Source organism: Sus scrofa, chromosome 2 (assembly GCF_054392235.1).
Source record: "Sus scrofa isolate SSC_HxYL_T2T_F1_AM1 chromosome 2, Sscrofa_HxYL_maternal_Yorkshire_Landrace_v2.0, whole genome shotgun sequence".
Taxonomy (NCBI): Eukaryota; Metazoa; Chordata; class Mammalia; order Artiodactyla; family Suidae; genus Sus; species Sus scrofa.
In genome coordinates, this window is record NC_139384.1 from 47914568 (window position 1) to 47932933 (window position 18366).

At 37.6% G+C, this 18366-nt stretch overlaps 1 protein-coding gene and 1 long non-coding RNA gene across 2 annotated transcripts in view; one reads left to right on the forward strand and one right to left on the reverse strand.

Moving 5' to 3' along the window:
- Positions 1 to 1706: 1706 nt before the first annotated feature.
- COPB1 (COPI coat complex subunit beta 1) overlaps positions 1707 to 18366 on the forward strand; it is a 38282-nt gene continuing 21622 nt past the window's right edge. Inside the window, 8 exon segments of the mRNA NM_001172366.1 lie at positions 1707 to 1806; positions 2541 to 2684; positions 8121 to 8350; positions 8888 to 9057; positions 10783 to 10897; positions 12135 to 12227; positions 13939 to 14076; positions 16558 to 16677. Of these exon segments, the coding sequence (NP_001165837.1) occupies positions 2594 to 2684; positions 8121 to 8350; positions 8888 to 9057; positions 10783 to 10897; positions 12135 to 12227; positions 13939 to 14076; positions 16558 to 16677 (957 nt within the window). The 5' untranslated portion in view covers positions 1707 to 1806; positions 2541 to 2593.
- LOC146405367 (uncharacterized) lies at positions 1727 to 10275 on the reverse strand. The gene is made up of 2 exons (XR_014837269.1): positions 5900 to 10275; positions 1727 to 5582 (listed from the first exon to the last, which is right to left on the reverse strand). It is a non-coding gene; the product is annotated as an uncharacterized LOC146405367 (long non-coding RNA).

An 18366-nucleotide genomic window follows, 5' to 3' on the forward strand; every position in this document is an offset into this window, starting at 1 on the left:
GAATATAGTTCCCTGTGTTATACAGTAGGACTTTGTCTTTTATCTGTTTCATATACGGTAGTTTGTATCTGATAATCCCAAACTCCTAAGTTATTCCCCCCCACCTTTCCTCTTTGGTAACGATAAATTTGTTTTCTATGTCTGTAGGTCTATTTCTGTTTTGTAAAATATGATACAAATTCATTTGTATCATATTTTAGATCCCACGTATAAGTGATATGATATCTATGTCTTTTCAAAACAAATTGCTTCAATAAAATGAATGTACAGGATTTGAGGAGGACATGGCCCTTGGGATGTATTTTGGGTTTTCAAAGAATTTATTTTATTTATTTTTTGGCTGTGCCCTGCAGAGCACAAAAGTTCCCAGGCCAGGACGTAACCGTGCCACAACAGTGGCAATGCTGGATCCTTAACCCAATGAGCCACCAGAGAACTCCTCAAATAATTTATTTTTTGCTCCATAATTCCAAAAAGAAGAAATAAATCTCAAAATAACTGTATTCTAGATAGATGAGGCTCTACTTGTGTTCTATCTCATCTCTAATTGAGATGAACCTGTCAGTAAGGTCAGGTTGTCAGACCTTTGTTTTTCTTTGTCCTTTGTCTTTTAAGGGCCACACCTGCGGCACTTGAAGGTTCCAAGGCTAGGGGTCAAATAGGAGCTGTAGCCGCCATTCTATGCCACAGCCACAGCAACGCTGGATCTGAGCTGCCTCTGTGACCTACACCTCGCTCACGCTACGCAGGATCCTTAACCCGCTGAGCTCGGCCAGGGATTGAATCTGCATCCTCATGGTTACTAGTCGGATTCGTTAACCACTGAGCCACGAAGGGAACTCCTGTCAGAGCTTTTTTGTATTTGCAATATTTTGCTTAACGCTTCAAAAAAATTTTTATTAATAATTGGCCAGAAAACCCTTTGTGTGCTTGCGCATGTGTGTAGGGGGGCGGGGCAGGGCTATAGAAACTTAAATGGACAAAACCACTGGTACTATGGCCGGTTGTAGCTGTAACAAGAGACAGGTAAAATCCTTTGAAATAGTGACTGTTAATCTCCCTTTACGCATAAAAAATTTCTAATCTAGGTTATTTTAAAGGATCATGAAAGGGACCGTTGCTAAATAAAGACCAGAACTCAGACTAGTGATACTTTGACATTCAAACAACTCCAGCCTAACTGCAGAGGCAGAGATTCACCCTACGTCAAGCTTTAAGAGCCGAAATGGATCTTCATATAATCCAGTGTCTCTTATTAGAAGAATTGAATTTATTTCTCAACTAGTATTTAGTTACTTTCCTAGTTTTTTAGTGGGTGAACTAGAAAAGGGCTTCCAGTTCTCAGTCTATCGTTTCCCACTGGGCCACACAGCCCTGGAAAACGTTTCCCCCCCTCTGTCAAAGCACTTCCTCTCCTTGGCTGTTTTAGTTCGTGGAAGAAAAAAAAAAGTTTCTTAGTGGCGTTTAAATGATCTCAGTGCTTAATTTAAGCTTGCACATAAAACTTGATAAGTATGTGTTTCCAATTCCCTCTTCGGCCTAAAGGAACAGTCGCCAAGAGAAGAGGAAGAAACCTGCGGTTCCTTTGAGTTAGAAACACTTATAATGTTCTTGCAGCGCGCAGGCGCAGGACGGAGAAGGCTTGTCCTCTCTGACTTGCCGTAGGGGCTAGGTGGCTGCAGCCTGGGTTGGTTCCTTACCCCTTTCCACGTCAGCGGAGGACTTTGCAGAGCTGCAGCTGCTTCTGGGGGTTGGAACCGGAGTAGACGCTCCCGCGGCTGCCCCAGCTGCTGCCCTCGGAGTCAGGTAGCGCCACAAGCCCCTAATCTCGGAGGCTCGTGCTAGAGTCGGAGGAACTGGCTCTAGTGGGAAGATTCGGAAGGGGAGCGACTAGGCCGCTAGCGTCCGGGCCTGGCGAAGTGGAACGCGGGGCCGGGAAGCTGTGGGCCGGACGCCCCATCCCGGCCTGCTTACTGACCGGAGGTTTTTTCCCAGGCCCCGGGCCTCGCTGTTCCCGGCGGGGCTTGCTTAGCTGGAGGGAAGGGAGAGGAAAGGGGCGTGGGGGCGGGGGCAGAGCACTGATTGAGGGAGTCAAGTAGACAGAGTCGGGTCCCATGGATGAATGCCTTCAAGCGCTCTGTTTTAGCAGAGTATTCGTGCACGGGGTCTCTTGAGCAGTTCAGGTTGTGTGTTAGGTTTAAAAGTTACTTCTGTAACGTGATGTGGTGGGGCTGGAGGACTGTCACTGTATTGTGGGCTTTAATTCTCCAGTACAGCGTTCTAAACCTTGGGCGGGGTTGTGGGGTGGGAGGTAATATACCCAAGGCCAAGGCTGACAAGTGTGTATTTTTTGTTATATCAGGATTTATTTTTGAGACACAACAGAGATTGACTCCCCCCTTCTAAACTTCTGAAATAATAAGCCGTGCTGTATGAACTTTAGACAGAAAAGATCACAGTGGTTACTAGTTGTGTTTTGTGGAGGGTTTTTTGGTTTGTTTTTTTACTTGTAATGATATCCTTGTATTTTATTTTTCTAGATTTTTTTAGCATCTGTTATCTTAAAATTGAAGGTTGGTTATAACCGGAAATCATGACGGCTGCTGAGAACGTCTGCTATACGTTAATTAACGTGCCAATGGATTCAGAACCACCATCTGAAATTAGCTTAAAAAATGATCTAGGTAAACTTTGATAATATTTTGAAAATGAAATATAAAACATGCAGATAAGCTCATTTGGTTTTTAAGTTTCTTTATTTAGAAATGCTTGATTTTTGTCTACTTTTTTTTTCCTAGGATCTTTTCAGTAGAACTTTGTCCTATTAAAAATGAAAATTTGTTACCTTTAGAGTTGCAGTATTTGTTTTTGGAAATGAAACAACAGCTCAGTTTAGCTTATAACATAGTGAGGTGGGACTAAAGATATATAATGGTTTAGTTTTTAGATAATCTTCAGAATAACATAATGGTTTGTGTAGTTTAATATGTTTAAATGTAGCAATAATTCTCTGTAGGTAACAGGTTGAGAATGTATTTGTTTTAGTTCCTTTGTACACTTCGCTTCATATTGCTTAACTCGTAAAATCAAAACTTTGTTTTTTGGGTTCACCACCTGTTGAACAAATGAAGTCAACACGGAATACACATATATTTTCCAGAAAGATTTAAGCTTTTTATTTTTAAAGCATTTATGCTAAGAAGAAAACAAAAACTTATGTTTAAAACTGTATGCTGTGTCTCCTTTTTATGAGCAATTCTGTCAGAAAACTTTTTTAAGTAATGCACATTCCAAAAATCATGATTCTTATTTAATTGAAATACTAAAAATAAGTTACTGAAACTGACAACTACTGTGTAAAAGAGACTAGAGGGGAAATTATGCTTCAAATTTTGAGCATATTTTTTAGAAGATAGTTTATAGTTTAAAAGGAGACAGTATTTTACTTGCATATTCCCACCTTTTTTATCAATCATCAGTAACAGAATAGCTCTTGATTTTAGGTTACTTAATATTAGGTTTCAATTGAGGTCTATTTTAGAGAAGGAAAAAAACCTTTTTCATTTAGATTGATAGCCTTAGTTTACAAAAGCCACATGTACTGTATTTACTTTTTTTTCATAATCATGTAAGCTAGTAGAATGAAATGCAAATTAATAAACTTTCATTACTATTTTTTTCCTTATAATTTAAAGGTTTTCTTTTCTTTTTTTTGGTCTTTTTGCCTTTTCTAGGGCCGCTTCCACGGCATATGGAGGTTTCCAGGCTAGGGGTCTGATCAGAGCTGTAGCTGCCAGCCTACACCAGAGCCATAGCAACACGGAATCTGAGCTGCATCTGCGGCCTACACCACAGCTCATGGCAACAACAGATCCTTAACCCTCTGAGCAAGGCCAGGGATCGAACTTGCAACCTCATGGTTTCTAGTCGGATTCGTTGACCACTGAGCCACGACGGGAACTCCTAAAAGTTTTCATTTTTAAATCCCTAAAGTACTTAAGCCTCTTGCTGGGAAGGTAAAGAATTAAACTTGTTCTTTTTTTTTCTGGCAGAAGTTCCCCGGCCATTGATCGAAGCCACACCAAACGTAACCAGAGCCATTGCAGTGACAACGCTGTATCCTTAACCTCCTGACCCACGAGGAAACTCCTAAAACTTGTTTTTAACTGTAAAAATACGCTTTTCTTAACTACCCTCCATCTACAGTAAATAAGTAATCTTGAATTTATGTAGTATATTTTTGACTTTGTCTTGGAAGAGTTGAGATGAGAAAAAGTTTAGAAGTAGTGTAGTTTCCAATTTGAGCAACAAGTATTTTTGGTGAAATAGTGACTTGCTTTACCTACACTTTACCTTTAATCACTGGATATGAGCCCTGATGACTGTACATTTCCTGTAGTATATTTTGGTGAATTGAATTGATATTTGAAATTTTCCATATGTTTGATAATATTCATAGAGGAAAGAAGTTCTGAAAATTTTGAAGCTGTGGAAAAAAGCATTCTTCATTCACCTCAATTTGAATTGGTAGAATAAATGGAAATTGGGGTTAGGGGAACTTGAAATAAATGGTATGAATTTTTTTTTTACAAGTTTGTTAATAAACTTACTTTGAAAACTTTTTAACCTTTAGTTACAAGTGGAGTTTTATCCTACTAAACTTTTAGGATTTGCTGATTGTGAAAAGCAGCCCAAAACTGGAACACATTGTGTCCTTTACACAATCAAACAGATTAGAGGGAAAAAGGAAGCTTTGGGACAAAGAAAGGCTATTTAGCCTCAGTGAATACAACTTTAGCCTTTTAGAACTTTGCCTGTTATTTCTTAATTTTGTAGTTTTGGTAGTACTGTCATGTCTTCTTATGTTTTGTTTTTTGTGGGTTTTTTTTTTTGCTTTTTAAGGCCCCACTTGTGCCTTATGGAAGGTCCCAGGCTAGGGGTGGAATCAGAGCGGCAAATGCTGGCCTACTCCACAGCCACAGCAATGTCAGATCCTTAGCCCACTGAGCAAGGCCAGGGATTGAATTGGAGTCCTCATGGATACTAGTCGGGTTGTTAACCACTGAGCCATGACGGGAACTCCGGGAACTCCTCTTATGCTTTGTTTTTGTCAAGACTTAAAAACTGATGGTTTGCTTAGATTGGTACCTACTTTATCCTTTTGCATTTATTCGTTTCTTTCTTTCTTCCTTTTCTTCTTTCTCTCTCTTTCTTTTTTCTTTCCTTCCTTCCTTCCTTCTCTTCCTTCTTTCTTCTTTTCTTTCTTGGCATGTGGAAGTTTCCAGATCAGGGATCAAACCTACACTGCAATTGCGACCTGCATCACAGCTGTGGCAATGCTGGATCTTTAACCCACTCACTGCATGACAACAGAACGTTTCTTGATTTGTTAGGGCAACAATTTTTTTTTTTGTATGGACAGGAGATATAATACTCTGACGAGTATGAAGAGATGTGTGAGAAATGTGGGATAAACTTGGCAATAACCCTGTATTCTCTGTCCACATACCTGAGGATATTCTTTGTTCTGCAGCATGAACACACCAAGCTTGTAATAAAGAGCTTTCGAGGGATAGAAAGAACTTTTTTTTTTTTTTTTTTTTTTTTTTTTTTGTCTTTTGTCTTTTTTGTTGTTGTTGTTGTTGCTATTTCTTGGTTCTTGGGCCGCTCCCGCGGCATATGGAGGTTCCCAGGCTAGGGGTCGAATCGGAGCTGTAGCCACCGGCCTACGCCAGAGCCACAGCAACGCGGGATCCGAGCCGCGTCTGCGACCTACACCACAGCTCACGGCAACGCCGGATCGTTAACCCACTGAGCAAGGGCAGGGACCGAACCCGCAACCTCATGGTTCCTAGTCGGATTCGTTAACCACTGCGCCACGACGGGAACTCCCAAGAACTTTTTTTTAAATAAAATTTTTTGGAGTATAGTCGACTTACAAAGTTGAATTAGTTTCAGGTGTACAACGAAGTAAATCAGTTACATGTATATCTATTCCTTTTCAGATTCTTTCCCCATACACATTCTTACACAGTATTAAATAGATTACCTTGTGCTATACAGTTAAGTCCTTGTTACCTTTTCTGTTTTATATATAGTAGTATGTTTATGTTAACCCCAATCCCCTAATTTATCACCCCCTCCCATGTTTCCCCTTTGGTAACTGTAAATTCAGTTTCAAAATCTTTGAGTCTCTTTCTCTTTTGTAAGTTCTTTTGTATTGTATTGTCTTGAAACTTTTGATATACATGGTGCAATTCTTCTGAAACTTAAAGCCTTCCTTTAACTCAATCAACTGGTCATCCATAATCTCTGTCTCTTTGGCAAAAACAAGGAACTTTTTAAAAAAGTTTTTTTAAAAAAGTTTTTTGCTTTTTAGGGCCGCAGGTGCAGCACATGGAAGTTCCCAGGCTAGAGGCTGCGTCAGAGTTACAGCTGCTGGCCTATACCACAGCCACAGCAGTGTGGGATCTGAGACTCGTCTTGACCTACACCACACCTCACAGCAATGCTGGATCCTTAACCCACCGAGCGAGGCCAGGGATCAAACCCGCATCCTCTTGGATACTAGTTGGGTTCCTTACTGCTGAGCCACAATGGGAACTCCCAACGAGGAACTATTTAATGGCCATACATGTTCTAATTTTGGAAATTTACTTCTGTTTTCTTCCCCTTAATTAATAGACTTTGGGGAGTTCCCGTTGTGGCGCAGTGGTTGACGGATCCGACTGGGAACCATGAGGTTGCGGGTTCGATCCCTGCCCCTGCTCAGTGGGTTGGCGATCCGGCGTTGCCGTGAGCTGTGGTGTAGGTTGCAGACTCGGCTCGGATCCCGAGTTGCTGTGGCTCTGGCGTAGGCCAGTGACTACAGCTCCGATTCGACCCCTAGCCTGGGAAGCTCCATATGCCGCAGGAGGAGCGGCCCAAAGAAATAGCAAAAAGACAAAAAAAAAAAAAAAAAAAAAAAATAGACTTTGGGCGTCACTCTTTGTCTTTCCTTCACATAAATATTTGTTTATGATCTAAGCAATTATAGCAGCAGTGTACTTGTCTCTTATATTTCTGCCTTTGAATTTTGGATCCCAAAGACCTTTACCATAAATTCTCTGGGATGCAGTGGTAATGATGTGAAAGTATAGATTGTTTTGCCTAACATATAGCAGATGTTTTTAGGCAAAGTAACAGTAAACTAGCGTCTTAATCTGACATGTGTCATCCTTAATTCTAAATAGTGGTTACTAATCCAGTACAGTTTAATTTTCCTCTAGTTTTTTAGATAATTTTTTTTAAAGAAAGATTCTCTTTTCATAGGCTATAGAAATATAATGGGATTTTGGAATTAATCTAATCTATTAATTCCAAATTTTTTTGAGTTTGAGGTGCTTTCTAATGTTGAAACCATGTCTCTGATCCCTACCCTTATCCCCCATAATAGTGGTTGTTACTTCGATTGAGAAAATCTGCACTGACTAAAAACTACTTTGAATTCAGAAGCACTGAACAGCATCTGTTTAAATTTTGAAAAATGGCGGGCATTCCCATTGTGGCTCAGCAGTAACAAACCTGACTAGTATCCATAAGGATGTGGCTTTGATCCCTGGCCTCTCTCAGTAGGTTAAAGATCTGGTGTTTCCATGAGCTGTGGTGTAGGTCACAGAGGTAGCTCCGATCCCACGTTGCTGTGGGTCTGGCATAGGGTGGCGGCTGCAGCTCTGATTTGACCACTAGCTTGGGAACTTCCATATGCTGTAGGTGTGGCCCTAAAACAAAAGAAAAAGATTTTTTGAAAAATGGCTACATGTGTGTTCAAAATATGCATTATTCGGTATACCTATAGATTCATGGCCTCTGCATTAACTCCATTGGTTAGGGACCAGAGATCTAATTTAGTGCCTTTATATTATGTGTAAAGAATCATGAAGTTCAGAGAGAAATGACTTATGTAAAGTTATATAGCTTGTTTTTGGCAGAGCCCAGTGGAGAACCCTTGTCAGTACCTTTATTACCATTGCTGCTGATAAAGTGAGAACATGTTTTATTTTGTTAATTGCCTTTAAAATTATTTGAGGAATTTTCTTTTGAAATAATTGTGCTTTTAAAAAAAATTTTTTTTGAATCAGAAAAAGGAGATGTGAAGTCAAAGACTGAAGCTTTGAAGAAAGTAATCATTATGATTCTAAATGGTGAAAAGCTTCCTGGACTTCTGATGACCATCATTCGCTTTGTGCTACCTCTTCAGGATCACACCATCAAAAAATTACTTCTGGTATTTTGGGAAATTGTTCCTAAAACAACTCCAGATGGGAGACTTTTACATGAAATGATTCTTGTATGTGATGCATATAGAAAGGTAAACCAAGTCATAATTATTTCTGAATGTTGTTTTTATTTGAAATGAGTGTGAATTTGATGGAATGTGCTTTGTTTTAGTTTTTAAAATTAAGTCTTGGATAAAATGTAAGTTGTAGATATTTGGAACTGAGGTTGTAGAAAAGGTTTTTGTTTTTGCTTTTATTTTTGGCCACTGCATGCAGCGGGCTAATGTAGGATCTTAGTTCCCAGACCAGGGATTGAACCCTGGCCACAGTGGTGAAAATGCCGAGTCCTAATCATTAGACCACCAGGGAACTTAATGAAAAGTTTTATTGTTATTTTTTTTGTGACTTTTTGTGTGTTATGATTAAAGAACAGAGACATGTAGACTATAAGACATTGATATGCTGAGTAAAAATTGCTTTAATCAATAGGAATCTGATAGAAATTGTATAATAATATACAATTTTTTTCTACTTCTGATTCTTTTATTGAAAAATTTTGTTCTTAAAAATTGTGTTTTTTTGTAAAATGCTGGAACTCAACATTTTTCATATTTAAATTTTTATATCAGGATCTTCAGCATCCTAATGAATTTATAAGAGGATCTACTCTTCGTTTTCTTTGCAAATTGAAAGAGGCAGAATTGCTAGAACCTTTAATGCCAGCTATTCGTGCTTGTCTGGAGCATCGGCACAGCTATGTTAGAAGAAATGCTGTTTTGGCCATCTATACTATCTATAGGTAAATAAAGGTCCTCCTTTGGCTGAGTTATATAAGGACTATTTAGTCTTTTAGACCAGAAGTTCCAGAGTGGTTTTTTGCAGATTGTACCTTGCTTGCAGATATGTTTTGTTTAGCCTGAACATTTTTTCCTTATTATCATTAAGTTGCAAACATTGAAAAGCCAAAGATGTGGCAACACTGGGTTTTAGTTTATACATGACAACAGTCTGCTAAAAGTGAACATCAATGGCCCCCTTTAAACAGGTTGTACATTTTCCAGTGTATGAGCCTACTTGTCATTCTCAGTTTTAGTACTCTAGCCCATTTAACTAATTTACTAACTTGCTTAGCCCATAGGGTTTGAGGTTTTGACCTAATTTTAGGATTCTTTTTATGGACTGTGTGTCTTTCTTTTTATGCTTAGAGGCTTTAAGAAGGGAACCTTTAATAGGGAGGATTGCAGTTGTCAGCTGATTCCTGTTCTTAGAAAGATGAAGGTTTTGGACTTGAAAGTAGCAGATCAAAGAATGAATTAGATGAGGCAGGAAAGCTTGGCTTTTACAATCATAGTGTCAGTCTGTTTAGAAGTAGGATGTAATTTTTATAAACACCTTTGTACTTTCATAGCTGATTGTTCAGTAATTTCACATTTCTCTTACTATTATATTAGATTTTGTTATTTCTTGGGGAAAGTAGTATTCTGGTTAATGATGTAGAGTTCTTTGAAAGTTACTATAAACTCTACACAAATTTCAGAATTTAAACTACAGTATACACACAAAAATTATAACATTTATAACACAACCGGACATTTGAACACTTTCTTTATGATAATAGTAAGGAATTGTTGAAACTTCTAAGATATAATAATAGTACTATTATTAGCTTAAAAATAAGAGTCCTTAATTTTAGAGAAGTATAACTGATATATGTACAAAAGAAATAAGTGATCTGGGAATTGCTTCAGGATAATACAAGAGAGGAGGTGGGCAGAAATATAGGCAAGACAAAAGTGACTGTGTGGAGTTCCTGCTGTGGCACAGTGGGTTAAGAACCTACCTGCAGCAGCTCTGCTCGCTGTGGAGCTGTGGGTTCAGGCCCTGGCCCACCACAGTGGCTTAAAGGATCCAGTGTTGCTGCAGCTGTGGGATAGATTGCAGCTGCAGCTTGGATTCAGTCCCTTGTCCTAGAAACTTCCGTATGGCATGGGTAAGGCCATAATAAAAAAAAAAAAAAGGACTATGAACTAATCATTGTTAAAGCTGGATAATTATTTTTACTAAGCTGATATTTATTGTTCTGTATACTACAAATACTTTAAATTTAAAAGTAAAGTATTTATTAAGTTAATAAGTAAATATAGTGCTTAGTTAATAAAATTCAAGGGACTTTTTTCTCTCTGGTAACTAGTAATGAAGGATCTTTCAACACCTTGAGGTTTTCACTATGAGCATCAATATAATATCCCTAAAGTATATGAAAGAGGATTATTAGAACTCTTCAGTTGATAGATAGCATATTGAATATACCACCTTTTTCTGTATTGAATTAGAAAACGTATAATTTGGTAACTTAATAGATGAAGATACAAGCAGTTTTCTAATTGATTTGAAGTTTGAAAAAAACAAAGCAGTTGATGGTGTTATCAGGTATGTTAAGGTAAATTTTGGTAGTGTCCAGAGAATTACTGAAATAACAAAGTAGGTTTTTATTAAATATGTGTATTTCCTGTTTTATTTCAAGAAATTTTGAACATCTCATACCTGATGCTCCTGAACTGATACATGATTTTCTGGTGAATGAGAAGGATGCAAGTTGCAAAAGGAATGCATTTATGATGTTAATCCATGCAGATCAGGTAAAGTACTTTTGTAAAAAATACTTTTATGACTGTATTTAAATGGGAATTAAAAATATTACAGAGGGCCTAATTAAGTTTTTGGTCAGTAATTTTGTTTATAATTTTGTATGTTTTGATTTTATTTAGATTTTTGAACTTAATTTGTATAAAAAGAGTTTTTAAAAATTCTGTCTGCGGAATATTGCTTATGTATATATTCTTTATTTTTCTTTTTTCTTTTCTTTCTGTTTTTTTTTTTTTTTAAGTAAACATCAGAGAGGCACTTAATAACAGCCACTCTACCTTTCTTCCAGATTGAAATTATCATGACCATATTCTGCGGGACTCTACTTTGGGGCTTTATTTTTCTTTCTGTGGGTATAGATCTAAAATTGTTTGTAGGGAAAAATAGTAGCTTTTTATAGGGTCTTTGCTGAGCCGTAGCTTCAAAAGAAGAGTGGCCTTCAAGGTAGGTGTGTATCTTTATTAGGCTTTTCAAACTTCATCAGTAAATAGCAGCTTTTCATCCTGGTAATTACTGTTTATGAATCTACTGGTGGTTAACAGCAACTTTGCATACCTTGGTGGCATCTAATCTTGGAATTTTTGCTATCCAGTATTTGTTATGCATGAAGACTGAAAAATATTGAATCTGTCCATTCCTCTGAAATACAGGTGCTGTCATTTTATCTTTGTAAACAAGATTATAAGAAAATTGCTTATTTGGGCCACAGTGTTTTGTCCTCTTGCAGAGTTGGTTTTTTGACCTGTGTCAAAAGGTGCTATGCTCTTTACCTACATGAAGGGACATCATCAGAAATAGTTCAGTAAAACTTGTTGATACTTTTACTGTAGAGATACTGTTGAGGCCATAGTTCTCTGTATATCACAGTGTTCAGTGTATGAGAATTGATGAAATTTCTCTTTTGGGTTTCAGAAGTAGGATTAGCTGTACTCATAAGCAGTTGGTTTGTTTGATTGTGTGGATTCCCTGAATCATGTAATGCATAGTGTTTTTCCCCTTGGTTTAGCTGCTAAAAATTCAGACCTTAGATTTGTGGCCCATTTGTAGAAAATATATTTATCTTTGTATTTTTTCATTTATGTGTTTACCTTCATTTTTTTCCTTCAATTAATTTTTCTTTGCCCTGATTTCCTCATTTATTTTATACTTAGTTATTATGTTTTTGAAAGTTGCATTAAGTTATTTTATCAAATGAGGTGGAGTTTTATAAATAGATTCTTACTCTTTCAGGATCGAGCTTTGGATTACCTAAGTACGTGTATTGATCAAGTTCAGACATTTGGAGACATTCTTCAGTTGGTTATTGTTGAACTAATTTATAAGGTAAGACTGATCTGTAGTGAGTAAAATGAAGAGTTTGAGATAAGGTTAAATATAGTCTCTGGGACACTGCTTTAATTGGTAGGATAATCTATTTTAGTAGTAGAAATATTTAGAGCATGGCTTGTTAAAGTCTCTCCCCTCCTACCTTTTTTTTATCGTATTTTCCAAGTACTTGCTTCCATTCATTCTAAACCTGCACAAAGAGTTCCATAAAAGCTCATGGCTTGACCCAATACAGCTACAAAGAAATTGTTTTCTAGGGCTCAGTCACTGTATAAATTATGAATTAAGCTTTGGAATGAAAGTCAAGATCTTTTCTTGAATACACACCAGACTACTTTGGAAATCTAAGAGCAAACAAAAAAAGCCTTAAGTATTTTGTTGTTCCTTGTTTGTAAAAGAAAATAAGAAGACTTTAAATATGTTCATGTGACGTTGTAAGCCGCTGACTCACAGGAAGTCTAAGACCAGATAAGAGATTTGGGTTTTAAAATGAAGTACTTTATTTGGCAACATTTTAATTTGATGTATCTTTTGAAAGAACTGATTGCATCTTAAATGTTTTGAGAAAATAAAAGATGCAGTAATGTCCAGTTTAGCTCTTGCTACCACTGGAGGCCAACAAAAATATATGTCAGGAATAACTTTATTAAATAGGCCGGTATGGACAGACTACCCGTAGCAGACACTGATAACTCATTAAAACCTCTTAGCTTCTGCAGGAAAGAAGCCCCTTTCAACACAGGGTACCCAGTTATTTTGAATTGGCACTTAAGATGAAACCAGAGCTGTAATATATAAATATAGTATGTGTAGCATATATATAAATATAATTCATGTGTTTGGTTTAGGAATGCCACAGATTCTCAAAAATAGAGATTCTCTGCTATCCAGTGGCTTCTTTATCTGGGGATCAGAACCTATCCACAGTTGCAACATACTCCGCAGCTGCACCAGCACCAGATCCTTTGACCCACTGTGCCACACAGGGGATTGAACCTGCAACCTGGCACTCCACAGATGCCACCAATCCCATTGGGTCACAGTGGGAACTCCTTTCTTGCTTTATTTAAGAACTGCTATTTTTTTAAATCAGCTATTGAGATTTATATAATCCATCATATTTCCCCCCAACCCCACCCCCTTTTTTTGGCTATGCCTGAAGCATTTGGAAGTTCCTGGGCCAGGGATCGAATCTAAGCCTCAACTGCGACCTGCACCACAGCAGCCCAAGCCACTGCAGTGACTGTGCTGGATCCTTCACTTGCTGCACCAGAAAGAGAACTCCTTTATTTCCCTTTTTGACATGACATTCAGAATAAAAATATAGGACCAAATTTAATGTCCTATCACATACAGTACCCATTTAGTGTACTTGGTTAATGTGTTGTTCTTGCTTCTGTTACTTTATATTTTCTTTTTCTGTTTCACTTGTCCAGTATGCACATTTTTATAAACCATCTGAAAATCTTTTGTGAAAGAGTAGAAATATAAATTGTAACTAAATGAGTAAATGAATAAGTAGCTATAACAATTACTTGAAGTAAAACCTATTCCTTTCTGAAATGACCAGTGTTGTGTCTTATAACAACTATTCTTAACTTTCAAATTAAGAAAAGTGGCATCCCATAAGCTGACATCTGTTTTTAAAAATGTATTTTAAAGCAAGTGTCCCTGAAGTCAACTGAAACCTAAATGTTTTCTTCTCCAGGTCTGTCATGCTAATCCATCAGAAAGGGCTCGTTTCATTCGCTGCATCTATAACTTACTGCAGTCCTCCAGCCCTGCTGTAAAGTATGAAGCCGCTGGAACATTAGTGACACTCTCTAGCGCGCCTACTGCAATCAAGGTATTATTTCTTTTGGTGCCAATTGCATGGTAGATATGCTGTCTTATCACTTATGATTTAGTGACATTACAATTTACTATGTGGTTACATGGCATAGAAATAACAACTACAGGTTTTAGGAAACGATTTGATTTGTTTCATGGTCTGACCTTTTCTTTTTTTCTTTTTTTTTTAATGGCTGCACCTGTGGCATATGAATGTTCCCAGGCCAGGGATTGAATCCGAGCTACAACCGTGGCAATGCTGGATCCTTTAACCCACTGAACAGGGCCAGGGGTCGAACCCAAACCTTGGTAGCTACCTGAGCCAGTGCAGTCAGATTCTTAACCCACTGTGCCACAGCAGGAACTCCTTTTGTGTTTTTTATATACTTAAGATTTTTCTTTCCTATTTTAAGATTTTACAGATAATATTACCTTTTAAGGATGACCTTTCTTCTTTTCTTTCTTTTTGCTTTCAGACATATATATAGGTAGAGATCAAGAGAGGGCGAGAATGGCAAATATGACCTGGAACCGTGAGGATGAGGGATTGATCCCTGGCCCCGATCAGTGGGTTAAGGATCCTATGTTGCCATGAGCTGTGGTGTAGGTCACAGACGAGGCATGGATCCTGAGTTGCTGTGGTGTAGGCCCGCCGCTGTAGCTCCTATTAGACCCCTAGCCTGGGAACTTTCATATGCTATGGACGCAGCCCTAAAAAGCAAAAAAAAAAAAAAAAAAAAAAAAAAAGAATGATTCTGGCATTTTAGGATTTCTCCCCATACTTTAATTACTTTAAAAACTGAATCTCAGAAAATGGATGCTGGATCCTAAATGATGGGTCCTAAAACGTTTTCAGTGAGTTTTTTTTTTTTTTTTTGGCTGCACCCCTGGCATATGGAAGTTCCTGGGCCAGGGATCAAATCCAAACCACAGCTGCGGCAGTGCCAGATCCTTAACCCACTCCGCCACAGCGGGAACTCCTCCAGTGACTATTTTCAATAGTGGAATGTTTTTCTTTTTCGGTTTACTCTATCAAGACTATGTGAGGAACCCCTACTATATTCAGAGAATGAATTGTTCTAGAAAACCAGATTATATAATAGGAGAATTTACTGCTTTAGCCACCAATACTTTAAAAATTCTTGTTAACTTTTTATCTTGAAATCATTTTAGACTTAAACAAAGTTGTAAAAATAGGATAAAGTTCCTATTAACCTTCGCCTAGCTTCCCATTATGTTTATATCTTGCATAAAGATTAGTACAGTTATCAAAACTAAGAAATTACCATTGGAACAATTTTCTTACATTGTTAACTAGAGACTTTATTTGAATTTCACCAGTTTCCTCACCAATGTTCATTTTCTGTCCCAACATCTAATGTAAGATCCCATATAACACTTAGTTGTCATGTGTTAGTGTCCTGTGACAGTTCCTCAGCTTTTCCTTGTTTTTCATGACATTGACACTTTTGAAGAGTACTAGGTCAGTTTGTTTATAAAATATCACCCAATTTTGGTTTGTCTGGCATTTTCTCCTAATTGGATTCAGATTATACTTCTGGGGGGAAATAACACGGAAGTGATGCACCCTTCTCATTGTATCATATCAGGGAGTACATGATGTTGATAGGTCTTATTACTGGTGGTAAACCTTGATCTTTGTTAAGTATCTACCAGATTTCTCCACTGTTGAATTATGTTTTTTCCTTTTGTAATCAATAAATATCTTGAGAAGATACTTTACGTGAATATCCTATTTCTCCTCAGACTTACACCAACTAGTTTTAACATCTCTCAGTGGGTCTTTCTCCATGGCAGTTATTTCTGTGGTATTCTAATGGTGATTTTCTATTTTCCTCATTCCTCATTTATTATTTGGAATTCTTCTGCAAGGAAGAGCTGCCCCTTCTCCTATCTCCCACTTTCCTCCCCTCCCTCTCTTTCCTACTCTTTCTTCTTTCTTTTTATATCAATATGGATATTTTATTCTACAGATTATAATCCAGTATTATTATTTATTTTGTTGAACAAATTGTTCCAGCTTTGGTCATTGGGTGCTCTTTCAGGTTTGCTCTTTTGTCCTTTGTTTTTAATGATTCCGGGCCATCTTTATATTCTCATTTTTTATGTACTGTAATGCAGGCATGTTAGAGTTTGCACCTAAATTGAAAGATGTTTGATAATTAAACTATTTGGGATAATTTCTCTGTCTGCTTTTCCCTGCCTTGTTCCTTATATTTAACCCTTAATTTTTGGCTGTTAATTAGCATTTCTGCCTGTAACAGCTCCTTTTCATTATTTTAATTTGTGATCCTTTTTATTTGAAAAAATAATGAAATTTGTGAGGAAATAGAGGGACATGTACTTCTAGGAAAAAGAAGTGTGGTAGTAGTGAATGTATTTTGACTTCTTCAAGGCTTTTTTTTCTTCCTATTTTCAGATTCTATGTTTAAGATAGATAATATGTTCTTAACATGTATTTCTTTTTCTCATATAGGCTGCTGCTCAGTGTTACATTGATTTAATTATTAAGGAGAGTGACAACAATGTAAAGCTCATAGTTCTGGATCGATTGATAGAATTAAAAGAACATCCTGCTCATGAACGGGTACTTCAGGTAAATGTTATCTGAAAAAGAGAAATCCTAAAGAACATCCATTTCAAAATGAGATTAATTCCCAAGCTTTACTATCTCGGCTAGCCTAAATGCTTGGAGACTGGGCAGTTTTTAGTCAGCTAAGATGTAACTTTTGAAGCACCATAGCTTTTGGGGGATATTGTCTTTGTTATAAAAAATATATTGCTGACATTTATTAATATATTTTTATCTTTTTGATTTGTCCTGCACTTTGATGGCCTTAAGCAGTAGATATATTTTAATTTGAATATAATTTACATTTAATGGAAAATAATTATACCAACTGAGAATAAAAGATGGTTAAATTCTAGAAAATTATTAGCATACCTGTTTGATCTGTGACAAATGATTGTTATAAAATCAAAGTCCTGGAGTTCCGGAGTTCCCATCGTGGCTCAGTGGTTAACGAATCCGACTAGGAACCATGAGGTTGCGGGTTTGATCCCTGGCCTTGCTCAATGGGTTAACGATCTAGCGTTGCCGTGAGCTGTGGTGTAGGTTGAAGTTGAGGCTCAGATCCTGCGTTGTTGTGGCTCTGGTGTGGGCTGGTGGCTACAGTTCCAATTAGATCCCTAGCCTGGGAACCTCCATATGCCGAGGGAGCGGCCCTAGAAAAGGCAAAAAGACAAAAAAAAAAAAAAAAAAAAAAAAAGCCCCCTGGTAGCTAAATTCAGTGCTGATCCTAGATGAGAATAACAACAAAAAAATCGCTATGAAGGACATTATTCGGACAATTGGGGAAATGTGAATACAGATTTTATTACTTAATAGTATTGTTATCAGTGTTCTCTGAATTTGAAAATTTCACTATAGTTAATATAAGAGGTTTTTCTTATTCTTGGGAGGTATATGCCAAAACAATAAAAGTAGAGAGAGTATGACAAAGCAAATGTTGCAAAATATTAACACTGGTGAATATAAGTGAAGGTCATACAGGAGTTCATTCTTAAAATTTTTAGAACATTTTATCAGAGAAATGTTGCTTTTTTTTTTTTTTTTTTGGCCATGCCTGTGGCATGTGGAAGTTTCTAGGCCAGGAATCAAATCCATGCCACAGTTGTGACCAAGAGCCACAGTAGTGTCAATGCCAGATCCTTAACATGCTGAGCCACAAGGGAACTCCCTGAGAAATTTTTTTTAAATATAAAGTTTTAAAAAAGTAAAATAGGAGCTACTCTTTGGCTCAGCAGTAGTATCCATGAGGACAAAGATTCGATCCTTGGCCCCATGTAATAGGTTAAGGATCTGGCATTGCCTTGAGTTGTGGTGTAGGTTGCAGACTCGGCTTGGACGTGGCGTTGCTGTGGCTGTGGTATAAGCTGGCAACTGCAGCTTTGATTCAACCCCTAGCCTGGGAAATTCCATATCCATGTGCCAGCGGGTGAGGCCCTGAAAAGCAGCAATCAATCAATCAATCTAGTAAAATAATTTGTTTTACTACATATATATATGTATATATCTTTTGTCATTTTAGGGCTGCACCCGCGGCTTATGGAGGTTCTCAGGCTAGGGGTCTAATTGGAGCTGTTGCTGCTGGCCTACGCCAGAGCCACAGCAACACCAGATCTAAGTCACATCTGTGACCTACCACAGCTCATGGCAACACCGGATCCTTAACTTGCTGAGTGAGGCCAGGGATCAAACCCACAACCTCATGGTTCCTAGTCG